Raw genomic sequence first — 26,229 nt, 5'->3', positions numbered from 1 at the left:
TATTGTGAGGTCTGTCGAGACGCTTATCTCCATTCGGTGCCACACGTCCACACCATCAAAATGGCAAAAATTTCCACATCAACACCGTATGAAAAAAATAGTGATTTTTTTAGTTGTGATTTCCTTCTCTGCATGAAAGTTTAAAAGTAGCATATATTAATGCAGTATGAAGAAGAATGCTTTAATGTAGACATGCAAGCCTTGAAAGAACATTTTGAAAATCAAGCCTACATTTCCTGCAAATGGGTGCATTTCTACCCTATATTTTAACTTTAGATTTATTCTCATATCAAACTCTTTTGGCTGTCTTTTTGACACTTACATCCGGCGCCCCCCTCCACACCCTGGATTATAAATAATGTAAATAATTCAATGTGATTATCTTGTGTGATGACTGTATTATGATGATAGTATATATCTGTATCATGAATCAATTTAAGTGGACCCCGACTTAAACAAGTTGAAAAACTTATTGGGGTGTTACCATTTAGTGGTCAATTGTACGGAATATGTACTTCACTGTGCAACCTACTAATAAAAGTCTCAATCAATCAATCAAAACACATAGAATCATCATACTGCTGTGATTATATGCATCAAGTGTTCATTCAAGGCTAAGGCAAAATATCGAGATATATATTGTGTATCGCAATATGGCCATAAAATATCGCAATATTAAAAAAAGGCCATATCGCCCAGCCCTAGTTCAATGATGCCATTTCTGTTTGTCATGTATAATTTGGTCTATTTTGTGTTTATCCTTGAATAAACAGGTCAGTTTCTTGTTACCAACCATTGTGTATTATTCAAACTCCCCTAATTCAGCTGGCTAGTTGTTATCAAGAGTACTAAAACCCTTTTCAACATGATTCTGACAACTAAGTAGGCTAAATAACTTTAAACTTTAATACATGCTCGGATAGGCCAGTATCGGTCAGTATCGGTATCGGTCAGTATCGGTATCGGATCGGAAATGCAAAAACCTGGATCGGGACATCCCTATTAAGAAGTGAAAGGTGTTGAATGATAATACAAGCATGTTTCTTTCATGAAGACAAGAATATAAGTTGGTGTGATTGTGATGACTTGCATTGATTGGAATCAGACAGTAGTGATGACAACCTACACTTTTTCTAATGGAGGAGAACAAAAGTCCTCCTTTCTGTCCAATACCACATGAAAGTATCCAGCTTCCATACTCCTTTTTATACACTTTACAAGAAATACAAACCCCCTAACTTGCTAGCTTTCTGAGACTCTTAACTTGTTAGCGCAGGCAGGATGAAGCAGGGCTTTTATTGTGAAGGCAGAAACTGTGCGGTCAGTCTTTAGAGTTTTGACGGCAGGTACGGCGCAAGAGTGTTGAAATAAGGTGTTTCTCGCCTTCCTGTCGGTCGTTTTTTCTTAATAATGATCTGGCAGCAGCCAGCGTCATCTCACAAGACCCTCGGGTGTTGTCAATGTCAATCAAGTGACCAAAGTCACATCTAGCTGAAGATTGATAATCACTCATTTTTACCTCTTTTTTTTAATGCCTGGCTGGCGATGGACTGACACACCCTCCACCATCCACCACTAGCTTGCCATCCATGTAATGGACACCCCTGTTAAAGAGTGTGTGTGTGTGTGTGTGTGTGTGTGTGTGTGTGTGTGTGTGTGTGTGTGTGTGTGTGTGTGTGTGTGTGTGTGTGTGTGTGTGTGTGTATACTCACCAGCCTCCAGCTGCGTATAGCGGTGCATGGTGTGGAGCAGCTGGCTGTGGGGGGGAGGATGGTCTACTCCACCTGTTCACTCAACCCCATTGAGGATGAAGCTGTCATAGCGGCGCTGTTGGAGAAGAGTGAAGGTAGCAAACAATACACTGTACACTGACTACTCTCAATATGGCTGCACTAGAGATGCGTGGTTTGCGGGCACAACCGCGGAGTCCGCGGATTATCCGCGGATCGGGCGGATGAAATTTAAAAAAATTAGATTTTATCCGCGGGTCGGGTCGGGCGGTTGAAATAAAAAAAAATTAGATTTTAAATAGATTCAGGCGGGTGGCAGTTAAACCAATTGGGAAATATATATACATAGTTAAATGTTGTTACCCACATACGAAAAACGAGCAGGCACCTGCTGCATATGCCACAACAGAAAAAAAAAAAAAAAAGAGATGGACACTTTTACGGAGCGGAGAAGGGACGCCTCGCCGGGGTCCGGGACCGAGGCCCCTTCCCCCGAGAGGGCCCCACCGGGAGCCGTAGCTGAGGCGATCCACGAGAAGGGCCCGACGCACGTCCAGGGTCACCACCGCACCGACACCCCGCCTTGTCCGCCTTCGCCGCGGCCGGCGTCCCTTCTACGCTCCGTAAAAGTGTCCATCTCTTTTTTTTTTTTTTCTTCTGTTGTGGCATATGCAGCATATGCCCGCCACCCCCGTGGCCCGGGGCTCGTAACAGGGGTCACTCCGCGCGCTCCGCCCGCGCAGCTTACCTGCCCGCCACCCCTGTTGCCGGGGGCGCGTAACAGGGGTCACTCCGCGCGCAGTGCGCTCACGAAAGGGGTGGGGCTCACCCTGGTTGATATAGACAGCAGGACGGTGGCCATGGAAGTCGGAACCCGCTAAGGAGTGTGTAACAACCCACCTGCCGAATCAACTAGCCCTGAAAATGGATGGCGCTAGAGCGTCGGGCCCATTCCCGGCCGTCGCCGGCAGCGAGACGCGCTTGGAGGTGCGCTCAGCGCTGCGCTCAGCGCTGCTCCCATATGATTGCGCACTGGTGTGCGTCTGGGCCGTGACAGCGTGGCACGCGAATGTCTGTGCTGCATTGGATCAGTCTCCTTTCTTTAACAGGCAAAAGCTTTATAACCTCACTAATGCCTTGCATCGTCTATATTAGATATATAACAACGGGCGGGTGCGGGCGGATGCGGTTCTGATCAAATGTTACATCGGGTGGATGGCGGATGGTTGACGACTTTCTGATGCGGTTGCGGATGAAATAATTGCCTATCCGCGCATCTCTAGGCTGCACCATTTTAAGGAAAAAAAAAACTCATTGCAATATTTCTCTCCGAAATTTGATTTGCGATGTTTATTTTTTATACATGTAAATGCATAGAACTGTGGAAATAACAAGTGAAGGAAGACAAGATGCTTTTAGACTGTCAATCAAAGATACTCACACACATTACTACAGAAGTGTCCAAACTTTTTAACTTGGGGGCCACATTGGGCTAAACATTTTTTTAATAGCCTATACACATACTGTATGTGTATTTATAATATTAATATAATGGATGTATATTTAATATAATTGAATATTAAGAGTATGTGAAAGATGGACTCCTACATTGTTTACCTCCCTGACAACCTCCTTAAATTTTTGTAATCAATCAGAAATATCCAGCAGCTAAAATGTGCCAAACATGCATTTTTCCCATAATGCATTGTAATGGACTTAAATGGCATTTTAATGCTGCTTAAACACTGTTTTATAATACCTACAAAGTTCAGTGTGCAGATTGTGTCTTGTGTGACCACTTTTTGTGTTGGTATTTTTTTTTCTGGGGTGGCGTGTGTCTGTTGGTAGAGTGGTTGTGCCTGCAACGTAAGGGTTCCAGGTTCGATTCCCGCTTCCACCAGCTGTTGTGTCCTTTGGGCAAGACAATGTACCCACCTGCTCCTAGTGCCACCCACACTGCTTTGAATGTAGCTCAAACATGTAGATAATGGGTTGCGAAGCACTTTGAGTCTCTGGAGAAAAGCGCTTCACTTTTTTGCACCATGACTAGGGAAGGTTGTCATCAAGTGAAGTGAATTATATTTATATAGCGCTTTTCTCCAGAGACTCAAAGTGCTTTTACATAGTGAAACCCAATATCTAAGTTCCATTGAAAGCAGTGAGGGTGGCACTGGGGGCAGGTGGGTAAAGTGTCTTGCCCAAGGACACAACGGCAGTGACTAGGATGGTGGAAGCGGGGATCGAACCTGGAACCCTCAAGCTGCTGGCACGGCCACTCTACCAACCGAGCTATACCGCCCGTAGATCAAATGCTGTGCTCTGATCTACACAAAGCACAATTAATTGTCATTGGCCCGATTTACTAACATTGTCCATAAGCTGGTGGCAAAATTGCAAGGGTCATTTTGACAGTTATTTCAAGTCAATTTGGAAACACCTGAGGGCCAAATTATTTGCAGAACTCGTGAGGTCTCGCGGGCCAAACTGCAGACGCTGGCTGGCAGTCGTAGTTTGAACTTCCCTGCATGAGAACAATTTGCAATAATTTATTTAAAAATATTTTGCTTTCTGCAGAGCTTTTGTTGACATCATGCTCCTAAATGGAATAAATAATCAATACAAACTATACAGTGTTCCTAATGTAATATATATATATATATATATATATATATATATATATATATATATATATATATATATATATATATATATATATATATATACCGTATTTTCCGCACCATAAGGCGCCCTGGGTTATAAGCCGCGCCTTCAATGAACGGCATATTTCAAAACTTTGTCCACCTATAAGCCGCCCCGTGTTGTAAGCCGCATCTAACTGCGCTAAAGGAATGTCAAAAAAACAGTCAAATAGGTCAGTCAAACTTTAATAATATATTAAAACCAGCGTGATGTGGGCGCGCATGGAGTCGTATATCAACATGGACTTAAACTTAAACTTACCTTAACCACTCGCTCATCTTTTCTTCATCCATCCCTTCGAGTTAGCTTTTATGATGACGCCGGCTGGAAAGGTCTCTTTTGGCAAGGTCTTCTTTTTGAATATCACCATGGGTGGAAGTTTCTTGCCATTAGCATGGCAAGCTAGAACCACAGTGAAGGATGACTTCTCATTCCCTGTGGTGCGAATATTCACCGTACGTGCTCCCGTTGTATCCACGGTGCGGTTCACAGGAATATCAGTTGCTGTGAAATAGTAATCCGTGTGCGGATGGAGAGATTGCGTCTTTTCATGAACCGGATCCCTGTCGCTTAGTAGGAGCCATTTTGTGGTCTTTACAGATGTAAACACACAAAGGAAATGAAACGTACGGTGATATCCGCGCGCTTTTTCTTCTTCTACGCGGGCGGGTGGTTGCTTACAGTAGAAGAAGAAGCGCTTCCTGTTCTATGGGGGCGGGTGCTTACCTTGGCGGTTGCTTGCGTAGAAGAAGAAGCGCTTCCTGTTCTACCGGGAAAAAAGATGGCGGCTGTTTACCGTAGTTACGAGACTGAAACTTTATGAAAATGAATCTTAATATTAATCCATATATAAAGCGCACCGGGTTATAAGGCGCACTGTCAGCTTTTGAGAAAATTTGTGGTTTTTAGGTGCGCCTTATAGTGCGGAAAATACGGTAATAATATTGCAAGTAACAATTTAAAAGGTTATACAGTTGTATTTCTTATTACTGTAGAATTGTTTACCATTGTACTGTAATTGGAAGGTAAATAACTTTATCCTAAATAAATAAACCAAAAAAATAATGAACTCTCGTTTCTGTAAGCAAAAATGTAACTTCAATGAATATCAAACATCTTAAAGTGCATTATTTTTCACAGTTGGAAAAACTAGTTAGTCTTTTTGTTTGTGTTGCCACCACGTAATCACAACATTCTTGCTCGTCCGTCCGCGTTGATGGGCTCATATTGCCCATCCCCATTTAAATGATAAATGATAAATGGGTTGTACTTGCATAGCGCTTTTCTACCTTCAAGGTACTCAAAGCGCTTTGACACTACTTCCACATTTACCCATTCACACACACATTCACACACTGATGGAGGGAGCTGCCATGCAAGGCGCTAACCAGCACCCATCAGGAGCAAGGGTGAAGTGTCTTGCTCAGGACACAATGGACATGACGAGGTTGGTACTAGGTGGGGATTGAACCAGGGCCCCTAGGGTCGCGCACGGCCATTCTTCTACTGCGCCACGCCGTCCCATTTGAAGCTGAAATATTCCCATCAGACGTTTGGCTTTGCAATCACATTTTTTCCCCGTCTAATTTGTTACTTTGCGGCACTTCTGACTAAAGAGTGGCAAGGTTGTGCTTCCTGTGCGTGTCAAGCTGGTGGTCTCGCTCTGTGCCCACCAACAACTGTAAAGAGGGCTCTCTGCGTTCACTTAATTCCACTGGTGAATAATGACGATGCATAGATGAAGACCTCTTCCTCCCAGTTTGAAGCGAGGAAGAAACGCAAGCCTCAACAATTCTGTCGGTGACGGCGAAGAATAAAAGCCCTCAGCCTCCTATGGTTACCTTATCACACTAGTTAAAACTTTGAGGTGATTAATCGTGCAGCCCTACTCTCAAGTTTCACTTTTTTGGTATTGTCCCTGGAGAAGAAGGAAAATACATTTGAGTCTGACTTGGTTTTTCCGGCGTAGGAGCACTGGAGCTTGTGGACTGCTCTTCAGACCTGCCAGGCTTGAAGTGGATGCCCGGCGTCACTTCCTGGAAGGTGGTGCAACATCAGCATCACAACCTTTTGTCTAGCCTAGAAAGGATGTGAAGTGTTCTTGTGTCTGCAGCTGATGACCAAAGAGGGCAAGTGGTACCCTGACTGGTCGGCGGTTCCGAGCAGCCGGCACACTCAAATCCGACCCACCATGTTCCCGCCCACTGACGCCCAGAAACTGGCCGACATGCATCTGGAGAGATGGTATGAACGATAAATGATGTGCACAGTGCTGTCCAGCAGAGGGTGCTGTTGTCCCATCTTTTACCTTCTTGAATGCGGGACTAAAAGTCTTCTTGTATCTCTGCTGGCACATTTCTCCATGTGCTTGATTCTCTTATCCCAGCTCAGACTTCATTACAAGCTTTGTCTTCCCAGCATGAGGATTTTGCCCCATCACCAGAACACAGGAGGTTTCTTTGTGGCCGTGTTGATGAAGAAAGCCCCCATGCCCTGGAACAGAAGATACCCCAAGGTACGCTCCAGACTTGTCCCTCGCCTGTTCAGTTTTTATCTGTCACAGTTGGTAACTCCTTTTACTCTCCAGCTGGGGAGAGACTCCTCATCTGGCACCGAGGCCCAAACACAGAGCTCCCCGGGGGCCCCTGCACCGACTCCCTGCCTATCCGAGAGTGTCGCCGCAGACGGAGAGGAGCGGGAGGAAGACGGCGCCGAGGGCGCAGTAGACGGGGACGCCCAGGAGGGAGCAGCCAAAGAAGATCAGGAGAAGAGTGACAAGCAAGATGGCGTGTGTGGGTGAGTCACTCCATCCTTATTTTTATGTTTGCACTCATTCTATCTGCACCACAACCTCCATCCATCTTCTTCCGCTTATCTGAAGTGGGGTCGCGGGGGCAGCAGCCTAAGCAGGGAAGCCCAGACTTTACTCTCCCCAGCCTTTTGGTCCAGATCCTCCCGGGGGATCCCGAGGCATTCCCAGGCCAGCCGGGAGACATAGTCTTCCCAACGTGTCCTGGGTCTTCCCCGTGGCCTCCTACCGGTCGGACGTGCCCTAAACACCTCCCTAGGGAGGCGTTCGGGTTGCATCCTGACCAGATGCCCGAACCACCTCATCTGGCTCCTCTCCGTGTGGAGCAGCAGCGGCTTTACTTTGAGTTCCTCCCGGATGACAGAGCTTCTCACCCTATCTCTAAGGGAGAGCCCCGCCACCCGGCGGAGGAAACTCATTTGGGCCGCTTGTACCCGTGATCTTGTCCTTTCGGTCATGACCCAAAGCTCATGACCATAGGTGAGGATGAGAACGTAGATCGACCGGTAAATTGAGAGCTTTGCCTTCCGGCTCAGCTCCTTCTTCACCACAACGGATCGATACAGCGTCCGCATTACTGAAGACGCCGCACCGATCCGCCTGTCGATCTCACCATCCACTCCTCCCCCACTCGTGAATAAGACTTCTAGGTACTTGAACTCCTCCACTTGGGGCAGGGTCTCCTCCCCAATCCAAAGATGGCACTCCACCCTTTCCCTGGCGAGAACCATGGACTTGGACTCATCCCAGTCGCTTCACACTCGGCTGCGAACCGATCCAGTGAGAGCTGAAGATCCTGGCCAGATGAAGCCATCAGGACCACATCATCTGCAAAAAGCAGAGACCTAATCCTGCAGCCACCAAACCAGATCCCCTCAACGCCTTGACTGCGCCTAGAAATTCTGTCCATAAAAGTTCTGAACAGAATGGGTGACAAAGGGCAGCCTTGGCGGAGTCCAACCCTCACTGGAAACGTGTCTGACTTACTACCGGCAATGCGGACCAAGCTCTGACACTGATCATACAGGGAGCAGACCGCCACAATCAGACAGTCCGATACCCCATACTCTCTGAGGACTTCCCCAGGGACACGGTCGAATGCCTTCTCCAAGTCCACAAAGCACATGTAGACTGGTTGGGCAATCTCTCATGCACCCTCAAGGACCCTGCCCAGAGTATAGAGCTGGTCCACAGTTCCACGACCAGGACGAAAACCACACTGTTCCTCCTGAATCCGAGGTTCGACTATCCTCTCCAGTACACCTGAATAGACCTTACCGGGAAGGCTGAGGAGTGTGATCCCACTACTATTGATCATGTATTCATATGAAACCATTGGTCAGATATCAGCACAAAAGCATGTATCAGATGGTATCAGCTTGCATCTAAATGTTCTCCAATAAGACCATCTGTCCTTCTATTTTAATCAAGTCATTTACAAACCCCGTTTCCATATGAGTTGGCAAATTGTGTTAGATGTAAATATAAACGGAATACAATGATTTGCAAATCCTTTTCAACCCATATTCAGTTGAATATGCTACAAAGACAACATATTTGATGTTCAAACTCATAAACTTTATTTTTTTTTTGCAAATAATCATTAACTTTAGAATTTGATGCCAGCAACACGTGACAAAGAAGTTGGGAAAGGTGGCAATAAATACTGATAAAGTTGAGGAATGCTCATCAAACACTTATTTGGAACATCCCACAGGTGTGCAGGCTAATTGGGAACAGGTGGGTGCCATGATTGGGTATAAAAGTAGATTCCATGAAATGCTCAGTCATTCACAAACAAGGATGGGGCGAGGGTCACCACTTTGTCAACAAATGCGTGAGCAAATTGTTGAACAGTTTAAGAAAAACCTTTCTCAAGCAGCTATTGCACGGAATTTAGGAATTTCACCATCTACGGTCCGTAATATCAAAGGGTCCAGAGAATCTGGAGAAATCACTGCACGTAAGCAGCTAAGCCCGTGACCTTCGATCCCTCAGGCTGTACTGCATCAACATGCGACATCAGTGTGTAAAGGATATCACCAAATGGGCTCAGGAACACTTCAGAAACCCACTGTCAGTAACTACAGTTGGTTGCTACATCTGTAAGTGCAAGTTAAAACTCTCCTATTCAAGGCGAAAACCGTTTATCAACAACACCCAGAAACGCCATCGGCTTCGCTGGGCCCGAGCTCATCTAAGATGGACTGATACAAAGTGGAAAAGTGTTCTGTGGTCTGACGAGTCCACAATTCAAATTGTTTTTGGAAACTGTGGACGTTGTGTCTTCCGGACCAAAGAGGAAAAGAACCATCTGGATTGTTATAGGCGCAAAGTGTAAAAGCCAGCATGTGTGATGGTATGGGGGTGTATTAGTGACCAAGACATGGGTAACTTACACATCTGTGAAGGCGCCATTAATGCTGAAAGGTACATACAGGTTTTGGAGCAACATATGTTGCCATCCAAGCAGCAACGTTACCATGGACGCCCCTGCTTATTTCAGCAAGACAATGCCAAGCCACGTGTTACATCAACGTGACTTCATAGTAAAAGAGTGTGGGTACTAGACTGGCCTGCCTGTAGTCCAGACCTGTCTCCCATTGAAAATGTGTGGCGCATTATGAATCCTAAAATACCACAACGGAGACCCCCGGACTGTTGAACAACTTAAGCTGTACATCAAGCAAGAATGGGAAAGAATTCCACCTGAGAAGCTTCAAAAATGTGTCTCCTCAGTTCCCAAACGTTTACTGAGTGTTGTTAAAAGGAAAGGCCATGTAACACAGTGGTGAACATGCCCTTTCCCAACTACTTTGGCACGTGTTGCAGCCATGAAATTCTAAGTTAATTATTATTTGCAAAAAAAATAAAGTTTGAGTTTGAACATCAAATATGTTGTCTTTGTAGCATATTCAACTGAATATGGGTTGAAAATGATTTGCAAATCATTGTATTCCGTTTATATTTACACCTAACACAATTTCCCAACTCATATGGAAACAGGGTTTGTACAAAAGGTAAACATGCTAGGCTGTAGCTTACTAGGAGCGAGCAGCTACACAATATCTAAGCACACAATAACACACAAGCTCGACATATGTAATAATCATTGAACAATATTGCAGTGTAAAACAGCACATTTGTCAACATAAACAAGTATTAAATCATTATAGTTACATAGTACTTACACATGCAAAGTCTCCAAGGCAGAAGCGTACCAGAAAGTATCCAGTAACAAAAGTGTCCACATCATTTGATTTGACCCTACACAATACAGAAACAAATAAAAATCAAGCAAACAATGTACAGTCACAGAATATTCATTACCATATAAATATAACTACACAATACAAAACCAAACAAAAAGAGAAGGAAAGAGAAGCATGCATTTGGTTCTTAGTGAACAACCCAGAACCAGCCTCATTGAACCTCCTGCATCATGAGCAGTACCTTCCAGTTAGTGATCCATAGGTTAATATTTTTTATTCTTACCGTGTGTTTCCGAGTAATTTCACTTATCAAACCTGTTCTGACATGCCACGTTACAAAATAAAAGTACCGTATTTTCCGCACCATAAGGCGCCCTGGGTTATAAGCCGCGCCTTCAATGAACGGCATATTTCAAAACTTTGTCCACCTATAAGCCGCCCCGTGTTGTAAGCCGCATCTAACTGCGCTAAAGGAATGTCAAAAAAACAGTCAGATAGGTCAGTCAAACTTTAATAATATATCAAAACCAGCGTGATGTGGGCGCGCATGGAGTCGTATATCAACATGGACTTAAACTTAAACTTACCTTAACCACTCGCTCATCTTTTCTTCATCCATCCCTTCGAGTTAGCTTTTATGATGACGCCGGCTGGAAAGGTCTCTTTTGGCAAGGTCTTCCTTTTGAATACCACCATGGGTGGAAGTTTCTGGCCATTAGCATGGCAAGCTAGAACCACAGTGAAGGATGACTTCTCATTCCCTGTGGTGCGAATATTCACCGTACGTGCTCCCGTTGTATCCACAGTGCGGTTCACAGGAATATCAGTTGCTGTGAAATAGTAATCCGTGTGCGGATGGAGAGATTGCGTCTTTTCATGAACCGGATCCCTGTCGCTTAGTAGGAGCCATTTTGTGGTCTTTACAGATGTAAACACACAAAGGAAATGAAACGTACGGTAATATCCGCGCGCTTCTTCTTCCTCTACGCGGGCGGGTGGTTGCTTACAGTAGAAGAAGAAGCGCTTCCTGTTCTATGGGGGCGGGTGCTTACCTTGGCGGTTGCTTGCGTAGAAGAAGAAGCGCTTCCTGTTCTACCGGGAAAAAAGATGGCGGCTGTTTACCGTAGTTACGAGACCGAAACTTTATGAAAATGAATCTTAATATTAATCCATATATAAAGCGCACCGGGTTATAAGGCGCACTGTCAGCTTTTGAGAAAATTTGTGGTTTTTAGGTGCGCCTTATAGTGCGGAAAATACGGTATGTGCGGTATCGTATTGGATTCATATCAGTATCGGCAAAGGCTCCAATATTGGTATCATACTGGACACCCCTAATATTTATAATTAAATATTCTATTTAAAATATTGTGCACATGTATTACTCCTGTGTTACTAACTAGTAGAGATGCGCGGTTTGCGGGCACAACCGCGGAGTCCGCGGATTATCCGCGGATCGGGCGGATGAAATTAAAAAAAATTAGATTTTATCCGCGGGTCGGGTCGGGCGGTTGAAATAAAAAAAAATTAGATTTTAAATAGATTCAGGCGGGTGGCAGTTAAACCAATTGGGAAATATATATACATAGTTAAATGTTGTTACCCACATACGAAAAACGAGCAGGCACCTGCTGCATATGCCACAACAGAAGAAAAAAAAAGAAAAGAGATGGACACTTTTACGGAGCGGAGAAGGGACGCCTCGCCGGGGTCCGGGACCGAGGCCCCTTCCCCCGAGAGGGCCCCACCGGGAGCCGTAGCTGAGGCGATCCGCGAGAAGGGCCCGACGCACGTCCAGGGTCACCACCGCGCCCACCGCACCGACACCCCGCCTCGTCCGCCTTCGCCGCGGCCGGCGTCACGCGCAGCAGGTAAGCAGCTTACCTGCCCGCCACCCCCGTGGCCGGGGGCTCGTAACAGGGGTCACTCCGCGCGCTCCGCCCGCGCAGCTTACCTGCCCGCCACCCCTGTTGCCGGGGGCGCGTAACAGGGGTCACTCCGCGCGCAGTGCGCTCACGAAAGGGGTGGGGCTCACCCTGGTTGATATAGACAGCAGGACGGTGGCCATGGAAGTCGGAACCCGCTAAGGAGTGTGTAACAACCCACCTGCCGAATCAACTAGCCCTGAAAATGGATGGCGCTGGAGCGTCGGGCCCATACCCGGCCGTCGCCGGCAGCGAGACGCGCTTGGAGGTGCGCTCAGCGCGGCTCCCATATGATTACGCACTGGTGTGCGTCTGGGTCGTGACAGCGTGGCACGCGAATGTCTGTGCTGCATTGGATCAGTCTCCTTTCTTTAACAGGCAAAAGCTTTATAACCTCACTAATGCCTTGCATCGTCTATATTAGATATATAACAACGGGCGGGTGCGGGCGGGTGCGGTTCTGATCAAATGTTACATCGGGTGGATGGCAGATGGTTGACGACTTTCTGATGCGGTTGCGGATGAAATAATTGCCTATCCGCGCATCTCTACTAACTAGGCTAAATCTGGGGACAAAATGTGGTGCTGCTGACAATAAAGTTGTTACTTCCATCCCCAGGCCTCCACCGTCCAAGAAGGTGAAACTGTTTGGCTACAAAGAAGATCCTTTTGTGTTCCTAAGTGAAGATGATCCCATCTTCACATCCATGCAGTGAGTGCAGCTGACCTCTATGTGGCGCCCTTTCAACCTTCCACTTCATGCACTCTACTCGCCAGATCTTTCTACGATTTGTCCGCGGACTTCCCCAAGCTGAACGTCCTGAGCAGAACCCACGAGGGCAAGAAGAGACACTTGTACATGGTGTCCAAGGAGCTGCGCAACGTGCTGGTCAACAACTGCGAGCGCATGAAGGTGCGTATCTGCTTTTCTTGACATGATCTCCGATCCCAAATATCAGCTGCGGTCTACACTGGACTGCAAACTAAAGATGCTAAAACTCATCTAAGCTACACTACATGATCGAAACAAACATCTGAGTCAGGGTTGCCCAAACTTTCTCCACTGAACAATCAAAGCTTGCAGGCCCATTTTCACCAACACAATTTATACATTGTTTCAACCTTCAGGGCTCCCCTCAAATTTGGTTCTGGGGACCTGGTAGGATCTCAGTCATGTTAAATGTTAATAAGTCATACATTATTTGTATTTTTTTCTATTCAATGCTTAAATCTCTGACTCAACTTCAAGTCTATCTGTTGATATCATTGTTTTTATTGTTTTATACCCTTTTTGTCAAAACCCTGTTTTTTATGGCAAAAACAAAAAATATTAAATATTTTCTTCCTAAACTATTTCAAATACTCAGTGTGAAATAATTTGAGTCTTAAATACCGGTAGGTCATTTATTCATAACAATATTATTTTATTTCAATATTTTTTAAACAATGACCGTTAAAAAAAAAAAACACTAAATATTTGGGTTAGTAAAAGGGCCCCACTCAAAATTTTTTTTAACTTTTACTTAAATCTCTAGATCAGTGGTTCTCAAATGGGGGTACGAGTACCCCTGGGGGTATGCCAAGGGGTATGTGAGATTTTTTTTTAATATTCTAAAAATACCAACAATTCAAAAATCCTTTATAAATATATTTATTGAATAATACTTCAACAAAATATGAATGTAAGTTCATAAACTGAACATCAAATCAAGTAGGCTATTTCATTCATTACCATAAACCCAGAGTTTCCCCCATGCCATGATGGTTTGACCCTCACTATAAGGTCTCTCAAAAAGAACTGTGAAAAGAAATGCAACAATGCAATATTCAGTGTTGACAGGTAGATTTTTTGTGGACATGTTCCATAAATATTGATGTTAAAGATTTCTTTTTTTGAGAAGAAATGTTTAGGATTAAGTTCATGAATCCAGATGGATCTCTATTACCGTATTTTCCGCACTATAAGGCGCACCTAAAAACCACAAATTTTTTCAAAAGCTGACAGTGCGCCTTATAATCCGGTGCGCCTTATATATGGGTTAATATTAATATTAATTTTCATAAAGTTTCGGTCTCGCAACGTCTGTAAACAGCCGCCATCTTTTTTCCCCGTAGAAGAAGAAGCGCGCGGTGCATGCTGGGATATGTGACGTTTCATTTCCATTTGTGTGTTTATGTAAAGACCCCAAAATGGCTCCTATTAAGTGTGTTGTCTGTCTAATTATAAATAATGCAGACGAGGCGTGTTAACTGAGTTCTCAACGTTTACTCACAGCGTGCTCATAACCACATTCTAACTGCCAGCATACAACAACGCTTCTCAGGGCTACCGCGCATGCTCGTCACTATCGTTGCATGCTGGGTAGTGTAGTTGTTATATTTGCTAGCTCATAACATCACATTAAGAGACACGCTTACGTGCTTAATTCAAAACTCGCCGTCATTCCGGGTGGATTGACAAAAGACCTCCAGCCGCTAGATATTGGTGTCAACAGGGCATTCGAAGCTAGACTGCTAACTGCGTGGGAACAGTGGATGACAGAAGGCGAACACACGTGACGTTCACCAAGACAGGGAGACAGCGCCGGACGACATACGCCAACATCTGCCAGTGGATCGTAAATGCCTGGGCAGATATTTCGGTCACAACTGTGGTCCGAGCTTTCCGGAAGGCAGGATTCACAGAACTGCTGGACAACAGCGACACTGACTCCGATTACTTCGACGAGACGGAGCCGGCCATTTTGGATCCCACATTCGCCCAACTTTTCAATTCGGACAACGAAGGAGAAGAATTCGAGGGATTTATGAATGAAGAATAACTTCAGAAAGTGAGCGTTATGTTTATTTTGTGTGTTGTGACATTAACGTTCGAGCAACATTATGTTGCTATTGCTCTGCACTATTTTGAATTTTACTATGTTTGTGATTGCACATTTGCGTACATTTTGGGAGTGAACAGAGTTGTTAGAACGCTGGTTTTTAATATATTATTAAAGTTTGACTGACCTATCTGACTGTTTTTTTGACATTCCTTTAGTGCAGTTAGATGCGGCTTACAACACGGGGCGGCTTATAGGTGGACAAAGTTTTGAAATATGCCGTTCATTGAAGGCGCGGCTTATAACCCAGGGCGCCTTATGGTGCGGAAAATACGGTACAATCCCCAAAGAGGGCACTTTAAGTTGATGATTACTTCTATGTGTAGAAATCTTTATTTATAATTGAATCACTTGTTTATTTTTCAACAAGTTTTTAGTTATTTTTATATCTTTTTTTTCCAAATAGTTCAAGAAAGACCAGTACAAATGAGCAATATTTTGCACTGTTATACAATTTAATAAATCAGAAACTGATGACATAGTGCTGTATTTTACTTCTTTATCTCTTTTTTTCAACCAAAAATGCTTTGCTCTGATTAGGGGGTACTTGAATTAAAAAAATGTTCACAGGGGGTACATCACTGAAAAAAGGTTGAGAACCACTGCTCTAGATCAATTTCAGCTCTATCGGTCAATTATAAGTGTTTTTGATTGTTTATTTTATGCCCTTTTTGTTTTGACACACAAACTATGCATTATTTTTCCCAGAAAAGTAGAATATTTGATGTGAAGTAATTGAATAGCTCAATCATTTAAAACATTGATTTTCTTTATTTGTTTGAGCAATGACTGCTTGAAAGAAAAAATCTGTGTTATTAGTCAACATTGCAACTTTTTCTGGCGACATTTCATGTTATTGCTCTTTTACTTCTTTTTTGTGGTTTGTGTTTCCAAAAGTATTTTTAGAATGTGCTTGGGGCCGTTAAATGTTATCTATGGGCTGCCAATGGCCCCCAGGCCGCATTTTGGATACAGATGGAAGCTCTGGCATAAGTGACAAAGAGTGTAATGTCTAATTATTACAATTATTTGAACTATGGAATAACTAATGCCGCACGTTGGCCCCATCAACAGTTTGTGGGCTAAATGGCAACTTTCATGCTTTGTGTCATGTTGTGCGACGTACATCCTAATTGTGCATGGCTATGCTGACTTTATTTACCTCCTGTTGTTCTGCGGACTCTGCCCAGCACGGACTGATGCCTGCAGGGACTCCGCTTCACTTTGTTTACTCAGCCTGAAGCGACCAGGAGGGAAAGAAATAATAGATGTTGATGTGCCTTTTGTTTACGTCTAAAATTGCCTCATTTACTGTGGAATCTTTATGAATAACCACGAGGGATGCCAGTTATGGTCAACATAATAGATCACTCTAAGGTAACGTGATAACAAAAATGTCCATTTTTAGAGATGGGATTTCTGGTTCTTTAAAGGGAGCTCGATCTTGAGCTGTTCTTTTCAAAGAGCCATTCTAAAGACTGGTTCGTTTTTATAGTTAGGTGTTCTTTTAACAAGGAAACGATCATTAGTGTTAGTTAAATATTACTCTTATTGGTGGGAATTAGTTTATAGTATGGGTTATAACTTATTTTTGTTGTCTTTTCATTGTAAACATTCCATAAGGCGGTGCCATATTTCCATGCTTTGGCAGTGACATCACTAGTTTGAATTTAATTTTCCCCTCACCTAAAAAAATGTGTAGCATATTGAAAAACACACACAAATAATGAGTAAGAAAAGAAAATGCATTATTGTGTATAATATAAAAAGTATAAATTAAACTACAATAAAAAATAAAAATGGGAGTACAAATTTGTACGAGCCTACCAGGTGTGTGTACGCTTGAACCTTTTTAAAACAATGAACCCAAAGAGGGAATAAAAATAAAATTAAGAATAAATACAATCAAAAAATAATATAAAACAATATATATATTTTTAGATGAAAACACAAATATATGTATGTATTTGTACAGAAAGTATTCAGACCATTTTAAAATGTTTTTAAAGGGGTCGGCATACTCTCCGTACCTACTGTATGTATATATTTATATATTTATATTAAAAATGCATATATATATATATCATACCTGCCAACTTTTGAAATCAGAAAAACCTAGTAGCCAGGGTCCAGGGGCCGCAGGCCCCGGTAGGTCCAGGACAAAGTCCTGGTGGGGGGTTCAGGCTTCGCCCCCCGACGCAAAATGATTATTAGCATTCAGACAGGTTAAAATGTTGCTAAAACCATCACTTTTCTATCAGTCACAGTGACTTTTCAAAACAAAAATATTACAGCAAAAATCATATGGGTTGATTGACATGTTTATTCTGTAAGCTAACTTCAATAGTTTGAAATTATTTTGACAGTTAATGCCAGTTATCCTGTCAACCTTTCACAAGACTTCAATTTGTTAATTGAAAGTATAAACAGTATAAACACTTTTTACAGTAAACAAATGGTAAAACAGTACTAAACAATTCCATTAAAAAAAAAATTGGTGTCATTATTAACTTTCTGTCCAAGCTTGTATAATCTACTGCCTTGTTCAATTGTATAAAATATTCTGTGCCTAAAATTCACATTTCTATCACAATTATCATACTGTAAACATGGTAAGCTAACTTCATTAAAATTAATAGTCCTGTCAATAGCATGGAATTACAATTCAAATGTAGTTTTTTTGTAAGCCTTTCAAAAGAATTCAAAATATGAAAAATTAATGAAAATTAATTTAAGCCATCAGACACTTGAAAAGTGGCACATCACATCTCTAATGTAATCATTTGAACTTTTCAACAGAAATAGCACTGCAAAAATATTAAGGACATACTTCTGTATTTTGGTAGTTATGCTGTCAACATTTAACAAGATTTCTTCAACTTGGACTTGAAAGCATAAATACGGTAGTATAAACACTTTTAACAGTATGTCGTGCTGTGAAATACAGCCGACAGGATTGCGCACCAAACACGAAGCAAGGCCAAAGCGCATGCATGGTGCAGGAGAACAAAGGACTTCTTTCATTTAAGGTTTGTGATAAACCATCAAACTCATTCGTTAAAAGGACTCTATAGTAATATAAAGCGAATTTTTCTGGACATTATCATGCAAGAAAAGTTTATTTTTGGGACCGCGATCACCGCGTAATCATTTTTAAAGGTTGCATTACAAACATTTAACTGTCCCATGTGATCAGCCAGTGCGATTGGAAGTCCATGCTCAATTATTGCCTCCGTAAATAAAACTTCGGCATTTATCACATCCAAAGAATCTGTTTGGGCGACGAAAAACGTTGAAAGTTTTCCACTTGTATCGCTAGCAACGGCATTAGACTTGTGTTTTTTTGTCCCAACGTGGTCTTTTACATCGCTAATTCCTCCGTGTCCGATCGAAAAATCTTGTCTGCACAAGGTGCAATTCGCGTAGTTTTCACCCTTTTTTTTTTTTTTAATTAATGAAAAACCGTATTTTTTATCACTGCAACCGTAACCCGGAATAGGTTGATGAAAACCGTACGAATTACGGGAAAACCGGAGTAGTTGGCAGGTATGCCTCACTAATGCCTTGCATCGTCTATATTAGATATATAACAACGGGCGGGTGCGGGCGGATGGCGGGCGGGTGCAGTTCTGATCAAACGTTACATCGGGTGGATGGCGGATGGTTGACAACTTTCTGATGCGGTTGCGGATGAAATAATTGTCTATCCGCGCATCTCTAGTATGTATATATTTATATACGTATTTATATTAAAAATGCATATATATATATATATATATATATATATATATTAATAAAAATATTTTATACATATTTATTAATATATTTAAATACATAAACATATGTATTAAAATTTATGTATTTATTAATATATAATCTATGTAAAAAAACAAAAACGTTAATACTTCAAGTGTAAGTACCGGTAGCATAATAAATTGTAGTAAAGCAACAATTAAAAACAAACATTTGCCAACTTTCCTTTAAACATGACTTATTTTCCAGTCAGTTGGCACGCACGTGCAGAGCGGGCAATCGCAGACGCTAAATTTGCCCCAAACGAACGGATCACAACTGGGAATCGTTAAAAGAGCCGTTCAAAATGTTCGATTTGTTTGCAAACGACACTATTTATTTTGCGCGCAGCCTGTGTGAGCCTCGGCTCATACCGTGACGGCCTAAATGCAGCGGCGTTCCAGCTAATGAGGAGGCCCAAATAGCAAGCAGAGTGTCAATTGAATGTTCAGTTTGTTAAGGTCGCTTTTGACACGACCAAAGTTGATTTCCATCAAGTGTCGCTGTGGGTTGAGTTATCACCGGAGTTAGTGGAGTCTTAAATGTCACTTCTGAGCTGAAGCAGAGAGCACTCATCTGTAAACTGCTTTCATTTAGTGATTGGTTCATATTGTGGAGGACGACATTACACACTCAGCTTTTTTATTTATAGTGTCTGTAATATAGTTTTGTGTCCATTTGGTCTTCAACTGTTTGATAAACAAATGTTTGTATGAAGCAAACAAATTGTGTAAAATAGTAGGTGTATAATTTTTTTTATTTATTATTTCTATTTACTTATTTATTTGAGTTAAACTGTCCTGTCCAGACACTCGGGCAAATAATATTGTTGATGTAGAGATTGACTTTAGAAAATAGAAGTACTTCTCTTGTTGCCTTATTTGAATTTCACTGGAATTCTATTAAACAAAAGCTCCAAGAATTGAAAGGAAGCGTTGCCAAAGATCAGAGGTGGGTAGTAACGCGCTACATTTACTCCGTTACATCTACTTGAGTAACTTTTGGGATAAATTGTACTTCTAAGAGTAGTTTTAATGCAACATACTTTTACTTTTACTTAAGTATATTTATAGAGAAGGAACGCTACTTTTACTCCGCTACTTTTATCTACATTCAGCTCGCTACTAATTTTTATCGATCTGTTAATGCACGCTTTGTTTGTTTTGGTCTGTCAGACAGACCTTCAAAGTGCCTGCCTTACTGGTGACGTTTCACTTCGTTCCACCAATCAGATGCAGTCACTGGTGACATTGGACCAATCAAACAGAGCCAGGTGGTCACATGACCTGACTTAAACAAGTTGAAAAACTTATTGGGGTGTTACCATTTAGTGGTCAATTGTACGGAATATGTACTGTACTGTGCAATCTAATAATAAAAGTTCCAATCAATCAATCAAAAGTGTGAAGGAAAAAAGATACTTTTTTATTTCAACCGTACATCCCGTCAAAAGCCTAAAGACTGAACGCACATGAGGACGTTCCTGTCTTCACAATAAAAGTGCCGCTCCATCGCGCCTGCGCTTTCAAAACAAGAGTCTCCGAAAGCCAGCGCAAACAAGCTAGCAAGCTACGGAGTTTGCCGCCAATATATTTCTTGTAAAGTGTATAAAAACAAATATGGAAGCTGGACAAATAAGATGCCAAAAACCCAGCACTTTCATGTGGTATTAGACAGAAAGGAGGAACTTTTCTTCTCCTCCATTTGAAAACGTGGACGTTATCATCACTACTGTCTGATTACAATCAATGCAAGTCATCAGAATCAGGTAATACACCAACTTATATTCTAGACTTCATGAAAGAAAGGAATCTATATGTTAAACATGCATGTATATTCATTAAAACACCTTTAACATGTAAACAAAAACAGCAAAATAAATAAATATAAATTATATACTGTATATATCAATGTATGTGTATATATATATGTGTGTGTATATATATATATATATATATGATATGAGTGTGTATGTTACTCATCAGTTACTCAGTACTTGAGTAGTTTTTTCACAACATACTTTTTACTTTTACTCAAGTAAATATTTGGGTGACTACTCCTTACTTTTACTTAAGTAATACATCTCTAAAGTAACAGTACTCTTACTTGAGTACAATTTCTGGCTACTCTACCCACCTCTGCCAAAGATTCACTGCCCTATAAAATAGTATTAAACACTTGGAAAAATAAGCGAAAAATTGCGGGTTCACAGACAAAATGCGATGTATTTTCACGTTTTGACTTGAGATCAATGCTGACGGCCATTTTCCCTCGCAGGTGATAAACACAGGAGTGAAAGTGTGGTCTCGCAACAGTGATGGAGAAGAGTTTGGTTGTGCCTTTAGAGTGGCTCAAGAGGTGAGAGTTTGACCTTTTTATGTTTTTATTCAATCGTCTTGCTCTCATTAATCATGGGGTGTGACTAATTAAAATCCAGGACCGTTTCTGCAATATGCAATAGAACTTCAGAGAAAAATGTCATTTGAAACATTTGTGTGCACGTAAAACACTGAAGACTTTGAGCATAGCAGTATGTGCAAGGAAATGATGGTATGGATTAAGCAAAGAAGTCAAACAAAAACTTCACAAAGAAGAAACCTGATAAACATATTGAATCTTATTGAAAAATTAGATAATCTTATTCATCTCATAATGTGAACCATTAATTATGAGAACTGTATTTATTCTTTATTTACTAACTAATTTGTCTATTGTATTTTTTGTAGCGCACCGGTATATATGAATTTACGAAACTGAAACAATATGATAAAAAAATGCCACAGACATTTACTGACACTCGTAAGTGTGTTAGCATATTAGCTAATGCTAACAACGCTAGCGTCATTAAATTACAATAGCATCTACAAATATGCATGAAAACACTCCTAAAGACATCACTCATGAGATGTTTATTAAGCAAGAATGGTTTTAGTTATATTGTAAAACCTACAAATGTCGCTTGGAGTGATGAATGAAGAATCCATATGATTAGAAACGCTCTGGATGGCTAAAAGACTGAACTTCCGGTTGAACGCTCTAAACGGAAGGGCGCTGCAGCACCTGCAGTGAGCGAACTCGTCCAAAGGTTGGCGTCATAAGACAAACAATAAAACACCTCATCAGTGTGTTAGGGAAGACAAATCCCTAAATTGGCTGCACCATTTTATAAGCCGCAGGGATCAAAGCGTAGGAAAAAAAGTATCCGCTTACAGTCTGGAATTTACGGTATTTATTTATTCACTGTTGTTACTGATTGAGTAAAAACAAAGTGTAAGGGGAAGGATTAAATAAGCTCTGCTTCCTTCTATTCCTGTTAGTACATGAGAAACTGTAAATACATGATGTATCATATTGTCATTGTATTGTATGCAAGTTACCGTATTTTCCGCACTATTAGCCGCACCTAAAAACCACAAATTTACTCAAAAGCTGACAGTGCGGCTTATAACCCGGTGCGCTTTATATATGGATTAATATTAAGATTCATTTTCATAAAGTTTAGGTCTCGCAACTACGGTAAACAGCCGCCTTCTTTTTTCCCCGTAGAAGAGGAAGCGCTTCTTCTTCTACTGTAAGCAACCACCCGCCCCCGTAGAAGAAGAAGAAGCGCGCGGATATTACGTTTCATTTCCTTTGTGTGTTTACATCTGTAAAGACCACAAAATGGCTCCTACTAAGCGACAGGTTTCCGGTTCATGAAAAGACGCAATCTCTCCATCCGCACACGGACTACTATTTCACAGCAACTGCCTAAAGACTTTCAAGAAAAGCTGGCTACTTTCCGTGCATATTGTAAAAACAAGATAGCTGAAAAAAAGATCCGGCCAGAGAACATTATCAACATGGACGAGGTTCCACTGACTTTTGATATTCCTGTGAACCGCACTGTGGATACAACGGGAGCACGTACGGTGAATATTCGCACCACAGGGAATGAGAAGTCATCCTTCACTGTGGTTCTAGCTTGCCATGCTAATGGCCAGAAACTTCCACCCATGGTGATATTCAAAAGGAAGACCTTGCCAAAAGAGACCTTTCCAGCCGGCGTCATCATAAAAGCTAACTCGAAGGGATGGATGAAGAAAAGATGAGCGAGTGGTTAAGGGAAGTTTACGCGAAGAGGCCGGGTGGCTTTTTTCACGCAGCTCCGTCCATGTTGATATACGACTCCATGCGCGCCCACATCACGCTGGTTTTTAATATATTATTAAAGTTTGACTGACCTATCTGACTGTTTTTTTGACATTCCCTTTAGCGCAGTTAGATGCGGCTTATAACACGGGGCGGCTTATAGGTGGACAAAGTTTTGAAATATGCCGTTCATTGAAGGCGCGGCTTATAACCCAGGGCGCCTTATGGTGCGGAAAATACGGTACACCATAACTAAAACCTTCATGCACAGCAATGACCATGTTGACAATGTGCATTTATTATGAACAAATAATGAAGGTTATGGCAAGAAGTTCAATCGTTATTTCAACTATTTTGGCAATAAAGTGTTTTTAAAATAATGCATCACTAACAATGAAGAAGTCAGTTGCATTGCTCACCTGCTGACTCCGCCCCCTCCTCAGGGCATCTACACTCTGCAGCCGTACATTCGCTCCAGGATCATCACGGTGAGCGTGGAGGACGTGAAGGTGCTGCTGACTCAGGAGAATCCCTTCCTCAGCAAGCTGGAGGACCACGCCCACGCTCAAGCCAAGAAAATGGGTAGCGTGTGCGTTGACTCGTGTTAGTTAGTGTGTGTGACCAGTTAACACCTTGACTGCTTCTGCTTTGCAGACATGGGCAGCATCGTCTTGAAGTACATCCCCGACCCCCAGTGAGTGTCTTACCCGTCCTGTCAGCTCCCCTCTTTTCTCCTTCCCATGTCTTCCCTTTCTGTGGCACAGGAAGCCCTCGGAGCCTCAGTGTCCCATCCGGCTGTGCGGCTGGAGGGGGAAGACGTCCATCCGAGCGTTCGTGGCCCGAAACGAGCGGTACCACTACCTGCGCATGCTGGGCGTGGAGGTGTTCAGGGACAAGCAGGGCGCGGCACAGAAAGCTCCAGAGGACCAGAACCCAGCAGAGCAGGATGACTCGGCCACAAAGATGGAGGAGAGCAGCGGCTGAGAAGGATGAAAGACACACGGAGCGTGAGAACACTTTCTTTACACGCCATCTTCCAAAACAAAACATTTTTGCTTTCCATGCTTCCAGGAGGATAACTTTTTATTTTATTTTTTTTTGAACGGCTTCTGAATTTGCTTGAATCATAGTATTATAACTTTACTTTCAGTTTTTAAAGTTTTATATTAAGTCTAATCTCGTTTTGTACACCTGTATAGAAAACAATAAAGGTGTGGACAAATATTTACTAGTCCTTATTTGAGCTCTATTAATATTGTTTATTCTTTTTAATTAATAATTCCCTACAAAGTCGTTTTGTAGTATAGTATATTTACATTTTGTAGTATACTGTCAAATTATTGAATTGTATTACATACCTGCCAACTACTCCGGTTTTCCCGTAATTAGTACGGTTTTCATCAACCTATTCCGGGTTACGGTTGCAGTGATAAAAAATACGGTTTTTCATTAATTAAATTTTATTTTATTTTTTTAAGTTTTATTCACGAAATCGCGTAACAACAATGACAATCGACACTGCTTCCTGTAACTTCCTATCGAGCCATTCCGAATGCCATGCGCGAGGCTATTTATAGCACCGCTGCCAAGCACGAGGCCATTGTTTCAGCCGGAGAAAAATCGCATACGAGTCTTAAACCGAAAAGAAAACTGCAGTCATTCCGTGAAGAATATTCAAAAGCCTATCCGGGAATAATTATCCGTTCCAAAAAGGGTGAAAACCACGCGAATTGCACCTTGTGCAGACAAGATTTTTCGATCGGACACGGAGGAATTAGCGATGTAAAAGACCACGTTGGGACAAAAAAACACAAGTCTAATGCCGTTGCTAGCGATACAAGTGGAAAACTTTCAACGTTTTTCGTCGCCCAAACAGATTCTTTGGATGTGATAAATGCCGAAGTTTTATTTACGGAGGCAATAATTGAGCATGGACTTCCAATCGCACTGGCTGATCACATGGGACAGTTAAATGTTTGTAATGCAACCTTTAAAAATCATTACGCGGTGATCGCGGTCCCAAAAATAAACTTTTCTTGCATGATAATGTCCAGAAAAATTCGCTTTATATTACTATAGAGTCCTTTTAACGAATGAGTTTGATGGTTTATCACAAACCTTACATGAAAGAAGTCCTTTGTTCTCCTGCACCATGCATGCACTTTGGCCTTGCTTCGTGTTTGGTGCGCAATCCTGTCGACTGTATTTCACAGCACGACATACTGTTAAAAGTGTTTATACTATTTATGCTTTCAAGTCCAAGTTGAAGAAATCTTGTTAAATGTTGACAGCATAACTACCAAAATACAGAAGTATGTCCTTAATATTTTTGCAGTGCTATTTCTGTTGAAAAGTTAAAATGATTACATTAGAGATGTGATGTGCCACTTTTCAAGTGTCTGATGGCTTAAATTAATTTTCATTAATTTTTCATATTTTGAATTCTTTTGAAAGGCTTACAAAAAAACTACATTTGAATTGTAATTCCATGCTATTGACAGGACTATTAATTTTAATGAAGTTAGCTTACCATGTTTACAGTATGATAATTGTGATAGAAATGTGAATTTTAGGCACAGAATATTTTTTACAATTGAACAAGGCAGTAGATTATACAAGCTTGGACAGAAAGTTAATAATGACACCAATTATTTTTTTTTAATGGAATTGTTTAGTACTGTTTTACCATTTGTTTACTGTAAAAAGTGTTTATACTTTCAATTAACAAATTGAAGTCTTGTGAAAGGTTGACAGGATAACTGGCATTAACTGTCAAAATAATTTCAAACTATTGAAGTTAGCTTACAGAATAAACATGTCAATCAACCCATATGATTTTTGCTGTAATATTTTTGTTTTGAAAAGTCACTGTGACTGATAGAAAAGTGATGGTTTTAGCAACATTTTAACCTGTCTGAATGCTAATAATCATTTTGCGTCGGGGGGCGAAGCCTGAACCCCCCACCAGGACTTTGTCCTGGACCTACCGGGGCCTGCGGCCCTTGGACCCTGGCTACTAGGTTTTTCTGATTTCAAAAGTTGGCAGGT

At 41.8% G+C, this 26,229-nt stretch overlaps 1 protein-coding gene across 2 annotated transcripts in view; it reads left to right on the top strand.

Annotated features, from left to right (window-relative positions):
* Positions 1 to 24,405, top strand: part of nsun2 (NOP2/Sun RNA methyltransferase 2) — a 49,555-nt gene extending 25,150 nt beyond the window's left edge. For both annotated transcript variants that reach the window (XM_061982394.2, XM_061982393.2), the window contains 11 exons: positions 1,716 to 1,846; positions 6,400 to 6,473; positions 6,544 to 6,674; positions 6,849 to 6,945; positions 7,018 to 7,226; positions 12,996 to 13,088; positions 13,154 to 13,289; positions 21,328 to 21,408; positions 23,625 to 23,763; positions 23,836 to 23,875; positions 23,946 to 24,405. In XM_061982394.2, the coding sequence (XP_061838378.2) occupies positions 1,716 to 1,846; positions 6,400 to 6,473; positions 6,544 to 6,674; positions 6,849 to 6,945; positions 7,018 to 7,226; positions 12,996 to 13,088; positions 13,154 to 13,289; positions 21,328 to 21,408; positions 23,625 to 23,763; positions 23,836 to 23,875; positions 23,946 to 24,165 (1,351 nt within the window). In that variant the 3' untranslated portion in view covers positions 24,166 to 24,405. The remainder of the gene's footprint in view (positions 1 to 1,715; positions 1,847 to 6,399; positions 6,474 to 6,543; positions 6,675 to 6,848; positions 6,946 to 7,017; positions 7,227 to 12,995; positions 13,089 to 13,153; positions 13,290 to 21,327; positions 21,409 to 23,624; positions 23,764 to 23,835; positions 23,876 to 23,945) is intronic.
* Positions 24,406 to 26,229: the final 1,824 nt, after the last annotated feature.

Source organism: Nerophis lumbriciformis, linkage group LG21 (genome assembly GCF_033978685.3).
Source record: "Nerophis lumbriciformis linkage group LG21, RoL_Nlum_v2.1, whole genome shotgun sequence".
Taxonomy (NCBI): Eukaryota; Metazoa; Chordata; class Actinopteri; order Syngnathiformes; family Syngnathidae; genus Nerophis; species Nerophis lumbriciformis.
The sequence above is the reverse complement of the archived record's forward strand: the minus strand, read 5'-3'. Positions and strand labels throughout refer to the sequence as shown.